The sequence below is a fragment of the Betta splendens genome, chromosome 16, assembly GCF_900634795.4.
Source record: "Betta splendens chromosome 16, fBetSpl5.4, whole genome shotgun sequence".
NCBI lineage: Eukaryota > Metazoa > Chordata > Actinopteri > Anabantiformes > Osphronemidae > Betta > Betta splendens.
This window is the reverse complement of record NC_040896.2, coordinates 4,662,709-4,678,296: the sequence shown is the minus strand read 5'-3', so window position 1 is coordinate 4,678,296 and position 15,588 is coordinate 4,662,709. Positions and strand designations below refer to the sequence as shown.

Below are 15,588 nucleotides of genomic sequence, written 5' to 3'. Positions count from 1 at the left end.
ATTTTTCCAATAGGATTAACCCAAAGGTAAACAAATTACCTAAATGATTTTTATCGGGCAGCACGGTGGTGCAGTGGGTAGCACTGTCGCCTCACAGTGAGAAGGGCCTAGGTTCAATTACCTGCGCGTTTGTGTTAATGGTTGTCTTTCTGTGTGTGTTGCCCTGCGATAGGCTACTGCAACCCCGCATGGGACTAAGCGGTAGAAAATGGATGGATGGAATTTTTTTATCCAACCTAACACTTATAGTTTCAAACAAATAAGCATATTTATGCTGCAAAATTGATTCTTTGGTGGTTGTGGGGTTTCGCCTAAGCATTCATTATAATTATAATATACTCCAGAAATCTTTTGAATATTTTTAATAGTTTTTTAATTTATAGCAGTTTAAATATTGGGTGGTTTATTGGTTAATTTTCAGCCTTTCCATTAGTGTGGATAGCATGAGTTAGATTGCGCGATGTCACAGTTAAGGGCTTAAGGCGAGGGCTTGTTTTTTTAAGACAGAAATTCTGTTTTTAACTCGTCACTACAGCCACAACTTTTATCTAGGGACATGATTTTTCACTCGTTTGTAGTCACACTTGTCTTCTTTCTAGTGATGTGGCTGGCTCAGATCAATACTTTAGTCTGTAGCTGCCTCAAAGCACATAGAGTTTCAGAATTCCTCCCATAGAACCATAGAATGAAGTGGAGAAACAACATTTTGAAATCACGATTGCTGCCACAATTTTTAGTCTTCAAACATAAAACTTATATTCAACCCTTGACGTTTATAAAGTGAAGTTATTTTTTGATAGCTATTGTGGTGAGCATAATGAGCCTTATTTCCCCACCTTTTGTCTCCATGACAATGGAGCAGCTGCAGCTTTGACTGAGAGGAGGAGAAGTCTGGATGCTCAGTGTAGCAGCTCTTTGCATATTACTGATAAGTTAATTACACTGTTTGGTTGTTTAGTAATTAATCACACACAAAATACAAGCACCAATTTAAATTTTTTAGCTTAAATTTTGAATGGGTAATTGTGACTAGTTAATGAGACTATCCTTATTTTTATCAAAATAAAAACACATATCCAGATTTTTAGCTTAAATAGCACTACTTGTGCTTTTGAATGGTAGTTAATGAGACTATTTTACTGTTTGATCTTGTAATGGAAAAATTTTGTCTTTGTGCTATTTCTTATCCAACACAGTCGTTATGCGCTGGTTAGGTGCAATACTGAACATTCTTACACAAACAACTAATCTCTTGTGCCCTGTCTTACATCAAGTCTAAACATCTGATGTTCCATTTGACTGACTAATAATTTAAAATATATATTTGTCTTTTACACCCGGACTCCGGCTCCATCCTATCTGACTCCCCACCAGACCCAAGGCTGTTAAAGCGAATGCATCTTATCTTCGAAGCTTGGTGTTCCTTCCTTTGGATAACAAGACAGGAGGATGCAGAAGTGAGAATGTTTGCATTCTTACTCACAGCGAGATAAGGTGGCACAAACAATTCTATTGCTGCAGAGAGACATTTCACCAGAGCCAGAGAAAGGGGTTAAAAGGCAGAAGCAACTAGAGAATTGTGGGCCCTTTGCATCGCACCTTCGTGGTGTGTAAACTGATCTCCCCAGCTGGTTTTTGGTTTGTTGATGTGCACGATCAACATTCATGCTTTTTATTTGCTTTCCCCATTATTTTTATTTCCTTTATTATTTCAATAAATCGCACAAAAGGACAACTCTCTCATCTGCTTCTTTATGGAAAATTTCCACCACAGAAATTGGCGTCACGAACCGGATCCGCTGCAGGTCGTCTGGACGGTTTGACCAGGGACGATAGTCCTGAGGACTAGGGTCGCTCAGCCTCCAAACCTCTACAGACATTAAGAGCTGGGAGGACTGCTCACCCGTCTGGATCGCCTCTGACAAGATCCAACGAACACAAAATCCAACCTCTACTCGGCTCAATGAGAGAGATTCCGTTTTGTTGCGACTTGTTGAGGAAAAAAAAGAAGAAAAAAAAAAAACGGGTCTGAAATTGGTTTCTGGTATTTAGGGTTACTTGGCTCTGATCATTTGGTTTAGGGAAAGTAAGGCAAATAACAATTAATTCTAAAGCATCCCCTACTAGACTAAAACATAAAAGAAAACATGATTAGGACTAGAGATAATAATGTTTCTAAAAAGACTATTTGGCTGAAAACATCCAAAATACAATATTAGGAACAAACAAAAAAATATATATAATTTTAAAATGTAATATTCGGGTAAAATGAATTAGGTCTAAGTCTGCCCTGGTGGCTGAGACGGTGGTTGCTAAGGGTTGGCTCATGGAACCGAGCTTTTTGTCTGTACTGAGGGTACAGACCAATTTGCAGATCTGAGCACAGTCCACAATGGGAGTGGACAAGAGAAAAGACGGCTTCTGAAAGACGGAGCGCGTTTGCAGGACGAAGTGTTTTCGAGATACGAGGGAACCGGGTCTTGGAGGGGCCTGACAGTGAGGGATCACTTCCGCCAACTCTGTCGCTGATCTGAGCGGTTCCCTTTCTACGGAGATGTCCGTGGAAGAGAAATTTCCAAAAGGTTCCGGCCGGAACACACAAAAATCGAAGGCAGGAAACCGCAGAGACTCTGAAAAATGAGTTCGGGGCGATCTAAGTCTCCACCACCAGACTGATGATTATTAGTGCGTTTCATGTTTCCATGAGTGGGAAACTGGTTATGGGTTCAAAAGGAGAATTGCTTAGTGTAAAAGAAATATGCACCTTAAAAGAAAAATTTGAGACAAAAGATGAGATTTGAAAAAGCAAAACTATCAAAACTAAACCCCCAAAAGAAACAAAAGAGAGATGAAAGTAACGGAAAGAAACAACATAACAACAATTGTTTGCACTCTGCCACATACACACACACACACACACACACACCACACACACATCATGTCAATAGCAAATGCTCCCATTGTTTCTGCTCTCTATTCTAATGCAGAACTGAGCGCCATGGACTCCTTTCCCACCATCAGCAGAAGAACCGAAGGAGAAGAAGCACCCGACCGACAACCAAAACGGGGTGGAAGCTCTGATACCACAGCAGCTGGAGGACACAGACCACAGCATGGACGCCTCACCGACTCCCACAATGTCTGCAGCCATCACGTTCTGGGCTCATCAGACTCACCAGCTACTACAAGCGTGTGTGTCTGACACAGACACCTGCTTATGACAATCAGCAAAGGAAAACAAGGACAGAGCAACAGCAGAGTGAGAAGACGTGCTCTGACACAGACACTGGTTGAAAAAACAGGAGAGGCTTCAGACGTGATTGGCCCAGTAGAGCTGCATCTGAGGATCCAGGAAAGGTCTGTCATCGAGGAACAACTGTCCCATCTACGTCAGGCTCCACCCACTGGCGCTCACATCAGACTGATTGTTGGGGAAGGAGGAAGGTGACGGTTCCTTTTCACGTGATGTAGAAGACGGTACCGCAAACACACACACACATTCATATCCGCAATGAAGGAACACGTTTACAGCTGATACATGCTCAAATTCATGTTCATGCTTATCTGCTTGCAATGAAGAATCGCTTTTTGCTCAAAAATATCCCATAGAGTGAAGATAAAATGATGACAAACGGCTAAATGACAACTGCTGCATGACTTTACAGTCTGATGGGTTTAAACTATTTTAACTTGAAACAAATTCAGTAATAAAATCCTCCATGTTTCTAAAAAGATTTGTGCAGACTATAGGCACACTATTAATGACTATTAAAGAGAAGACGACTATTAGAGAGAAATAATAATAATTAAATAAAAACTTACTCTTTCACTGTCTTGTGCAACATCTGACAGCAACACACCTTAACATTCATTTTTGCTTTCAAACTTGGGCCCAGTTAAATTCTTAGGAAGAGATCTTATATGTAGTTTAGGTATTTGATTGATTTCCACTCCAGACGGAGTGCAGGTTACATCTACAGACATTCTAAATGCTTTCTCTTTTGTTGGTGTTAACTTCAGCTCAGCTGTGCTCTTATCATTGGCTGCTGATTGGGGGCTGTAACTGATGCCCTCATACAGGATGCATGACAGCTTGTTTCCCCATGTGATATGACCTCCAGAGATGCAGCTGACCTGTCCTGTACAGCACATGTGTCCTCTGGTCCTGAAGACAGGTTTCAAGAGTTATGATTTCATACACACTGACAAACTGACCTCAACTTCCCTCTTTTGGGATGAACCCAGGTCTGCGCTTGTGATTTCTTTTACTAACGAACAAAAAGATTTTTGATGTTTATTCTACAGTTCCACACGTCCCTCTGTGAAACATGATGGAGACAGATCCAGGATGTGGGTCCTTTCGTGAACAGATGTCAACGGGCTGGAGACTGGTAAACGACTTCTGACCCCATGTGATGTATTTACCCACTTTACATGCTTTTAGAAAACTTTTTAATTTTTTTATTCTGCCTGTCATGTTCAAACAACAGTGAACTTGGTACCTCCGCATTCTAGTGACACATATTACATGCTTTTGTTTTTATTATTTTTCAGAGGACGCTCTGACCCAACACTCAGCCTTACAGGAAGCTCCTGCTTCCCTGTGGCTCACACACAGACATGATGTAGATTTGATCAGAGGATGTGAACCAGTGTTCATCACACCTAAATCTGACCACAGACCATGTGAACAACACCACCCTTTTAAAGGAAGCCATAGATGGCGTTACTACAGACACCACTAAGCTACTGACACATTGGATGCTACAGGCCACAAAGAGCCTGTCTAAATTACACTTTGTTCAGACTAAGGTTATTTCTGGGTCATTATAATTACAGCTGATGGCAAATCCATCTCACCCAACAGAGTTGAAGCAATTTGAAACCTGCCTAAACCGTGCACGTATAAACAGCTTGTGTTTTTCTAGGTCTTTGTTCTTATTGTAGGACTTTCGTTCCTAACTTTACTGTCTTTGAGGCCCCACTCAGGGTTCTGATGCAGACGTCTTCATCGTCCACTTCTTTTCTCACGTGGACGTCTGAGGCTGAACAACGTTCACTGACCTCATGCTTGCTCTTTAGTCGGCTCCTACTTTGGGTCTCCTTAAACTGACCCTACGCGACCTTTCACTCAAACAGTGGATGAAAAATCAGGTTGTACAACTTCTGTTGATTCCTCATACTGTGTCTTTGATTCTTTTGGAGCAAAAACACATCACATCTTTCTACAGCCCGATGGCTTAGATGATACACCACCTTGCTTAACATGCAGAACATTACTATCAAGAGGCCATCTTGAAGTCTGGCGCTTTGCTAAGACACTATCTACTGTACACAGACACCACAGATGCTTGTAACACTTTGGTGCTCTGTGGAAGCATAGGAAGCTTTTGAAGTTTGATTGCAAACCTATCTTACATCATGATTAGGTTGCTGCTTTGCTGGACGCTGTCCTGCTACCTACAGCTAATGCTGTTTGTAACTGTCCGACTCACATCCTCAGTGACAACTTTGTTTCTGACGAAGGTCGCTGCCCAACAACCTCCTGATTGTCGTTTCATCTCCAACTCTCTCTATCCTCTCCTCTCTCTCCCTGTGCTTTAAACATTTTGTACCCCACAGAAACGCAGACTCTGGCAGAAGAATAGTTCCACCTGTAGCCAAGGAGTCTGGTTTGGGCCTGATGACAAACTGTGCCGCCCAAACACCTTTTCTCCCCTCTTCTCTTGACCCTTCAGCTAAAGGTGTGAGCCAAGCGCCGCCTGAAGCTGCGCCGGTGAATCACACTATCAGACCATCTACACACACGAGCAGCCTTGAGTTTCCAACGCTGGACGACGTGTAGACTCTTCACATCACAGGGAGTGACAGTGACTCAGGTGACATTGCGAGGAAACCTGGCGGTGATAACAAATCCCAAGTGTCTCTGTGATTACCTGATCACAACCTGAAGAACTCCAACGAACTGGCAATGTGTCAACACACAGATTGGAAACAATCTAACGCTCCTGTATAACAGGAAGAAGCAGATTGTTACGAGACATCAATTGTAACCCTGTTTTGTTAAACTTAATTTTATGTTAGTCTGATTATTACCCTGATCATATGATGTTTCTATGTAACTTTACACACTATTTTTGAATGAGAACATTTCACAACAAGGCTGAGTTTAAATATCCTGAAGTTGACTTGGTGTTTGAATTGCTCACAATCACTTTATTCACTGCTACAATTAGCTTTTATCCTTCATCGACAGAGGATAGACAATACAAGCAACAATATGCATCATCATTCTGGTTAAATTCCTGATTCTCCTATTCATTCTAGACCCAAATGTACAATTAAAGATTCGAAAGTTATCCCACTGGCATCATGCGTGCGACCTCAGCAACACTCTTGTATCAAATGACACAATTCACTATGTTCAGAAACCCCGACTCTAATCCACGTATTGACTTTGACGATGATCTTAAGGCTATCCGATCACAAAATATAATCTAATACAAATATGATTATTGACTTATTTTCTTCACATGCCTATACAGAGGTTATTCTTGTATAACTACCCACCAAAACAGCTCCCAACCTTTTGACCCCAAGTTAATTGCATTTTGTGCGAAGGTGTATTTTTGAATCTTGATGAGTTAATACACTTAATGTTTCATTTGTAAGGGCCGTTATTTCAAAATGCAATGTTTGACAATTTGTATTATTTTAGTGTTTGATTAATGTGTATTCAAAAGGGGGGAATGTAATGGAAAAATTTTGCCTTTGTGCTATTTCTTATCCAACACACATAGCAGTACTTGAATTTTAAGCAAATCTTTTTCAAGTTTCCTCAATTTAAAATTTTAGTGCTTCAGCTTCTTCTCCAAATATTCAACTCTGTTTAAACCGACTAATTAATTCTCTTCAGATAGACTGATCTATGCTTTACATGCTTCAGCTACTTTCAACTATGTTTTAAACTACTATGTTTCAGCTACTTTTAGCAATACATTCAGCATGAGCTTTCACTTGCATTTTCCTCTGGAAATGCTTTATCTAGGTATATTAACACGTTGCATTAAAAAAATCCTGAATTATGTTAATGTATCTTATGTCATACAAAACAGGCATTTTACCCCATCCCCAGTCGATTCATATCCTAATTGTTTTGTCATTGTGGGGTCCTGCTTCGTGTAGTGTATGCAGAAGATGAAATAAATCTAAAATCTTTACAGCACAAGGGGTGAACTTTGCGGTGAATGTGCAGCTGCCTTGTTTATGCCCCTGAAGTGGTGGAGCAGTGGTTAGTATCATAGCATAATGAGTGGGACACAGGACAATTCTGATGCTATAATTATGTGCATATTTACGGTGTTATGGGGATGACTGGTGGATGGTTGAAGAAAAAAGTAAAGGTATACAGTACACAGTGGGTGTAACAGTCTAGTGCTGAAGGAGCTGCTTAGGGTCTCTACAGTGTGGTTCAGCAGGTGAGAGGGGTTATCCATGATGGATGTTAGTTTGGACAACATCCTTTTGTTTGCCACCTACTCATTGGACTCCAGTGTGCAGCCTAGTACAGAGCTGGATTTTTTAACCAGCTGGTTAAGTCTCTTTCTGGCTCTGTCTTTACTGCCCTCTGCCGAGCACGCGACTCTATTGAGGACTGCTGAGGCCACCACTGTACCATAGAAAGTCCATAGCAACTCTCTGCAGAGACCAAAGGACCTCGGTTTCCTCAGCAGGTGGAGGTGACTCTGGCACTTCCTGTACAGAGAATCTGTGTTGTTTGACCAGTCCAGTTTATTGTTTAGGTGAACACCCAGTGAGACAGAACAGATCTATGTGATGGTCACTTAAGGATTTAGATGAGACAGATCTGATATTTAATAAACCACACTTTATTTACCTACTGTTACTGTGTTCTGTGTCATTTTGATGTTCATTAAATTCTGGTAAGTCACTCCTCTTTGATTTGTATGTGACTTGTATAGTTTAGGTGGTGGGGGAGCAGACACAGTATAGACTAAGACTAAGAGGGGGTGACGGCTGTAGAGAACATGCAGAGAGGCGTGTACTGTAAGACTGCGACTCTGCGTCGTGGGCTCCACTCTGAGTTGTCACAGCATAGGGAGACTAAGCAACGTGGCCATGTTAAAAGAGAGCAGAGGGGCTTCGTCCAACATGGGATGGACGCTGTCTCTTCTAATCAGCCCAAGTTTTCCCCAAAAACTGCTCCAATTAGCCACAAAGCCCACATCGTTTGCAGGGCACCACCTAGAGTTGTACTTAAAGTCTGACCTCCCTGAGAGGGAAGTGCACCGTCCCGAGGTCCCCCATGCTGCAGACTACCACATTTGAAACACAGTCTCGCAGCCTCACAAACTGTGGCCTGTCTGTGAGGTAGTTTATAGTCTAAGTTTACTTGCAAGATTCAGTTACTGTGGGTCTTCTGGTTAAAGGTGCTCCCTGGATTGATTTAATCTCTACCCTATCAAATCTTCCTGGCTCACTGAATGCACTTAACAAGGATACTTACGTATGCACATATGCTCATGTACTCATTCTCACAGCCCAATCTTAATCTCTAAATTAAACACCAAAGACCAATTTTAGACTGCTTAGGGTTAGTTTAAACTAAACGTTTTCTATATAATTTTCTGTAAGGTCTTAAACATTATTCTGTGTGAGTTCCTTCAAATAACCCTTTCTTGTACAAGTTAAGGAGAGGCAATTCTCTTATTAGTCCCACAGTGGGTAAATTTGTCCTCTGCATTGACGCATTCCCTGGGGGAGCAGTGAGCTGTCACAGTGTGGCGTCCGGGGATCTAGTATGATGTGTTTTGAAGGTCGGGGACCTTCTGCTTCCCAGGCTGATTCTGTATTTACTGAACTACCAGGGCAGAAAAAGTTTGTGGAAGCCTGAAAATTGATTCACGGCAACTAACCCCTTTAAGTATCCAGGTAGCATCTTTTCTTTCTGGGAACAGATGAAAGATAGACAAGTTGTGTCTAAACCTTTACTTTTATTGCATATGTGCAAATAAACACACCCTCCTCTCCCTCAACTTCACTTTTTAGAATAATTTGGTGGCAGATACAAATAGCATAAATCAATTGTGTCCTAGATTGTTAAATGTACAGGTATTATAAATAATAAATAAAAAAATCCCCTATGAATTACAAACTCTATGTCTAATCCTCTGAGACTCTGGTAGAGAGATTAAGGTTTTGCCTACAGTGCCTACAGTGGCCAGTACATATATTTAGTTTGACCATTGAAAAAAAAGTTAAGGCTTGTGAGCATCTCATCTCACAATGCAACCGAAAAAATAACAGCTTGCATCACCTGCAGCATGATTTTCGTCTTCAAATTAAATCATCCCTATCAACATCTCTACTATTTTAAAGGATGTTCAACATGTAATTGGAAGCCTAAAGACCTGGACATGCAGTTCTAAATATGGTAATAACATGGTAGAAGAGTGTGATTGTTACAGATTTGGACAACACCACATTAGTGGTGAGGCCAAACCATGGAACTGAATATTTAGGGACACTAAAGTTTCATTGTGTGGCAATTACATTAAGGTACAGTCTTTCTATTAACTGCAAATTTGTTTGGTAGAATGCACTACTAAGGCACACTAAACTGAGATGATTAGGTGCCTAAAGCCTACATTTAATTTTTAGCGTTCTTAGGGGCAGCAGGATGGTTTGAAGCAGTAACCTGCTGCTAAGAATATGGGTGAAACCACTTTATGATACATCTCTCAGTAAAATAGCTACAAACAAACACTGCATCAAAAAGATTTTTTTTGCAATGTCACTGTATAGCTTCATGGTTCACAAATAGTATTAAGTTAATTACTGTAGCTTTAAAGCTGTGCTAAATCGGTAACTGCATATTTTTATAGTAATTGGAAATTGGTAAACTGTACAAGATGAAAGAAGGCAGCAAAATCAACAATCACATAGGCCTTTAAGCTATCCATCTGTCAACATCCCATCAACCCATGCAAACCAGTGAGATACTAAACGTCTCACTGTGTAAAGTATGTGGCAAAGCCAGCTTCTGCAGAAGAAATGCCAGCTGCCGGAATAATGTCCCACCAACACATGATCGCTAAATCACTATTCCACTATGTGTACAAAAAACAATTCCAGATCCAAGTCTCTGAGCCAGAGAGAGAGAAATAAAAAAGGTAGCTTGATGCACACGGAGAGGCAGATGGAATAAACTGAGCTGAGAGCAGCCTCATCTAAGAAGGGAAAACGGCAAGGTCCAACCGCATCCTTCCATTGCCAAGTGTGTGGGGCGACAGCCAAAATGTGAATTAACCTATTAGTCCTTTCTCAACGAGAACTCCTTTCAAACAGCAAGAACTCTAAACAGACTCTGGAAGAATTTCACCACCACAACACCAGTCTCATCAAGGCATATCTCACAGTGCAATATTGCCAGAGAGAAAAGCATTATCTGTGTACCAAACAGCAACAGACATCACGCTCTGGACTGGTTCCTGCTGCTTCGGGGCTGAACTCTGCTCGGGGGGGTCAGCACCCGCCACGCCATCCTCCAAAACCAACCTTCTCTATCCCTGCCTTGCTTCTTGCTTCAATTAGTAAAGGCCACATTTCCTAAGGTGTTCACTCATGAAGATCTCTGGCAGGATAGAATGACAGCTTGGAATAGAGACAGGCATGATAGATGTGAAAAAAATATTTTCTCAACTCCTCCACCTGCATCCATTCTATTCCAAGTCAATCATCTCTCATCTCAAAATTTACAAAAAAATTAATTACAGTTTAACACTGTCTTTTCATTCAAGCTGCCAGAAATGAAAAGTCTGCGATGAAACCAAAAATTATATTATACACTGTATGTATCTTCTTAATTCTATGTACAGTAAATGGCACTTTTTAGACAACTGCATGTGGCCGGAAAAATGACAATATAATGTATATACATATATCTGGGCATACTGTAACAATTGTTAGTTTCTGGCCTATAATGTCCAGTTTCATGTAAATTAGAGGAAGTCAGCATCTTGCCTAACTGTGATTCACTGTACCATTCTTTCTTGTATAGTGATTTTCTACCATTTCTACATTACTGGTACTCAAAGTGCTTTAACACTGATTCTCATTCAGGCACACAAGTTCACACGCCGATGGTAGAGCTGCTATGTACACCGGGGGCAACTTCAGAACCATGGATAGATGGACTGGTTTGACTGGAAAATACTGTCCCTTTTGAGCCACTGCTGCCTCATTGTAATGGAGCTACCTCCCCACCTCTATGACTAAAAAAGAGATGGTTTTCCATGTCTTTTGAGAAGATTCTATTCTCTGTAGGAAGAATGGTTCAAGGTCAGTGTGCAAAATGTGATCAACGCAGAGGTGAAAAAAAAAACCTGAAGTATGTCACAGTAAGTTTCATGGATGTAAATAAATCAACTGCCCAAAAACATTTGGGTTATGCTTTTCTCTGTTAGCATCTTATTTAGTGTCATTCCACTGGAAAAATCCTGTCACTCTCACTAATTCTGTGCTCAGAATTAAAACCGAAACAGTTGAGCAGATCTTGTTTCAGACAATATACAGTAGGAGCCAATTGGTGCAACCATGTAACAGACTGCAACAAAACCCTGTAGCAGAATGTGATGTTATGGGTACAATAATGGCAGCTTATAAAGTGTTTTTTATAAGAAGATAAGATTTTAATCTGTCAAAAAGAAAATAGCTTTTCATCATCGCCTCTTTTAAATGTACCCACAGTTATAGGATATTTATGGTAATGTGGGAACAGTAACGATTCGATGCTGTGACTCTGAATACCAAGTATGCTCGGGAGCTGCAACAAACAAAGACATGACCTTGATGGCTGAAGGCTCAGCTTGTATGCTTGGGCAAACTGGCCGAATTGTTTCTCCCATCCAACTTTTGACAAAGATAAATGGAGAAATCACAGTTATGCCTGACTTTTTTTAAACTGTTTCAATTTTGCTGGGCACAAAATGAATCTGACAGCAGCTAAGGCAATTAACAAGGAGAGACATTATGGTAATGAGAGCGTGGAGCTTGTAAGGTCACTTTCAATGTGCATGCTAAGCCACGACTCAGGGCAGGGAATCTGTGATACTGGATTAATTGGTAACAAAGGAGGGAGGTGCAGAATTTCTTAACCTGATTTGTCAACCTTAGTAAAAGGATTAAACCTTAGTAAAAGGATGTATGTATATGTACTGTTTTGCAAAATACAATACGAAGGTAAAGGCTTAATTTGAAATCCAAATTCCACTAGCTATGCTAACACATTTAAAGGGAGTTATAGCAGGTTTATGTATTGTATTTACTACAATTGTACAGTTTGTGATGTGAAATGAGTTTCTGTTGACAGGGTTAATACTCAGAGACAGAAAGAATGCATTTGGCCACTGACTGCCCGGCACACAACCACCTACAGTAGCATCTTCTCTAATGGGGCACACTATGATATGCACACTGTTTTCTGTGTCTGTCTCTTTGTACTTCCAACTCAGTCAGATGAGCACCTTCATTCCAAATCATTTTAATTAAATCCAGACAAAACAAACCTTGGTTTCCTTTCTGTGCTCCATCAACATACAGTACTTAACACCACCAGTGTACTAGTAGTATGTGAACATCCTTTTATAAACATGATCACATCAGCATGTGGTAAAATGGCAAAAAAGCTCAGATTCATTATTTGGACAAGGTCAATGAGTTACATCTAAATACTTACTGAACACAGAAATTAACATATAAGCTTCTTATCTCACCAAATAACTACAGGGACTAGAACCTATAGGGATTTGAGGATCAAATCAAATCAAAATCTAGTAGCCAGTACCAATAACGGAGAATTGATATAATTAAAATTTATATTATTGCCAATTTAATTCTCAGTACCACAGCAGAAAAATCAAAGCAGTGGAATTAATTTAGACAGGACAGCAACCAGAGAAAGAGGGAGCCATCCAGTATACAAGTGCAAAGAAGTAAGTGTGAGCATGTTCTGTTTCACCATCTAAGTCTTATTTGTGTTATTGTCATTTTTGCTTTTACTGTTATAGTATTTACAACATGCACATTCTGCTCCGTTGGTAGGGAGTATCAAGCTTGCATAGCTGTGACCAGCGGACTACTGTATTGTGCCAATGTGTACTACAGGTGGCTCATGACTCTCAAATGGCCATTGAAATGAGAAGTAAGGCAAATAAAATACTGTACATGCAGAACAAGTACAAGACAACTCCACGATAAAAGACTGGTGTGATTTGTCTTGTTAGACTTGCTCCTCAGGGGAGCTTTGTTCTATATGTTACAGGTCTACGTGCTTGAAACACACACAAAACACAACATTTGTGTTTTGAACGTCCAGTTAGTACTTACACAATGCATTTCAGGTCTGAAGTGGCATCCAGTATTGATTGAGTCACAAATCCATATCCAACAAAAGGGGATTAAAGTGAGTAACACCCACTCTCCAATATCAGTCCAGAAACATGACTCAGCAAGATCTTGCCTTTTTAGAAAAAAGGGAATCTGTTATTCCATAAGCCACTGTTGACAATCAGCAGCCAACACACTGAAGTCAACAGTGCTTTCCAGCTGGACTCAGACCAAGCAGATATGCAGGCCTAATGTTTAACACCTCAACAGCTCTAAGAATAAAACACAAGGACTCTGATTTCATTTCTGTCTTCCCTTCAACCATTCTGTCCTTCTATTTTCATTCAGCTTCCCCTATACAATATCTCTTCCGTCCTTTATTACTCTTCTTATTTTGTTCCTTGTCTCTGGTGGGTTGAGATTTTTGGCAGTGTTCCCAGATAAGAGAGTGGTATGAAAGCTGTGTGGGAGAACAGTTATTTCAGGCAGTGTGCTCTGATCAGAGCAGTTTCAGATCACAGTGACAGAGACGGCTTCTTGTAACAGTGGCTCACAGCTCAGGGCACCAAGGTTTTCATGTGACTTCCCAGGAAACTGTACAGTTATAGTAAGACAAGCTATTGCAAATATGCCCTAACAAGTCCATGCAAAAAATGCTGCATTTTTTTTTCTTTTAGGTGCAGCCATAAAAGAAACCTTTTACCTTACTTTGATAAATTGTTTATGTGAATATTTCTTTATTCACTTATTTGTTTCTTGAGACTCACGGTCATGAAGCCGTCCAGTAGACCAGAGTCAGGTTTGGGAGGGGCCTGGAGTCGCTCCATGGACCATTTTTCAATGATGGAGGCCACTTGGCTGTTCTCAGTATTGAGGATTCTGAAGCCTGTCATGTTCACACCACTGTATCGATAAGGCTCCACATCCAGTGCAAAAAGGTCCTGAAAAGAAGAGAAAACTTTTCAGGGATACAGATAAGAGACAGACTTTGGTAGGCATACAGTATCAACTGCTGAATGCTGTGCGGTTGAAAGTTAATGAGGTAAAGAAACATATCTACAAACCCGACAGTAAGTCTGAAAACCCTATTGAGTGATTGATGCCTCTACTCACAAAAACACAATGGCAAGTTCACAAGTTCACAGGCCTCCACTGTTGAGTCCAAACAGTTAGATTGTGTTGCATTTTAAGTGTTAGTTAGTTTAATTAGTAATGTCTAGATTAAGCCATTTATAATTTGATTTTGCTTGCAATTATTATTTGTTTATGTTTTACTTGTGTTACTTAGTGTTACATAAGGACAAGACCATTCATCATGAATAACATTTAATTTGTTACAGTGTTTTAAGGGACCATGTATAAAACTTTAATAGTCTATGCATTTAATTTTGCTTTTTAACCATTCTGACTTCTCTGTTTATTTGAGTGCCAAAGTGATCGTTACATGTGCATTGTGTTATGGTGTGATGGAACTTTGAGCTTGATGAAAAGAGCAAAGATTTATTATCCCAGATTTAGGAGCGATCCAAATCAAATACTTTAATACCTGATAGGAAGAGGTGGACCTTCTCACCACTGGTTAAACTCCACCCCCGCCCTAAAGTGACCACTGCCCCTGGGGTATTTAAACCAGTGACACCCTAGTTGAATAGGATTTCCCTCTACTGTATCTTCAAACTTGCTTCACCTTTTTTTGCGTCGCATTAGTTTTCTTTAATTTTCCTTTGTTCTTAAATTTTGTAAACTTACGTTAAACTTAGAAATACGAACTAGCAGCGAATTTTGTTACTTTAGAAAGTCATCTCAAGAAACTCCGCGAAACTGTCAAACAGACAAACATTCCTTAGTTGACTCGCTATTTTTGATTGAACTAATTAAATTCGATTCCAGCCTGTTTGTCTTTTGGTCTAGTTTAAGTAGCGCTGACTTTTTCAAACACCTTGGCAAGTTCAACCTAGCTGACTGTCACTTTGCTGACCCGAGCCACCATCATCACCGCGGGCGACGATTCCTGGCCCAGAGGCCATGGCACCTGGATCAGAGAGGGCATGCCTTGCTCAACCGAGCCGGTAACAGGAGACGCTGCACAGCGGCCTTCAGCTCCAAACTAAGGCAAGACAAATATCTCTAATCCTCTGAGCATTCTGGTGTTTCTCAAAGCACTAAAATTGAACATTCCAA

The 15,588-nt window shown here is 40.5% G+C and overlaps 1 protein-coding gene across 12 annotated transcripts in view; it reads right to left on the bottom strand.

The window, feature by feature from the left end:
* The window catches only part of grik2 (glutamate receptor, ionotropic, kainate 2), a 291,491-nt gene that overhangs the window by 151,428 nt on the left and 124,475 nt on the right, over positions 1 to 15,588 (bottom strand). For all 12 annotated transcript variants that reach the window (XM_055503079.1, XM_055503080.1, XM_041067656.2 and 9 more), the window contains one exon: positions 14,175 to 14,348. In XM_055503079.1, coding sequence (XP_055359054.1) covers positions 14,175 to 14,348 — 174 coding nt within the window. The remainder of the gene's footprint in view (positions 1 to 14,174; positions 14,349 to 15,588) is intronic.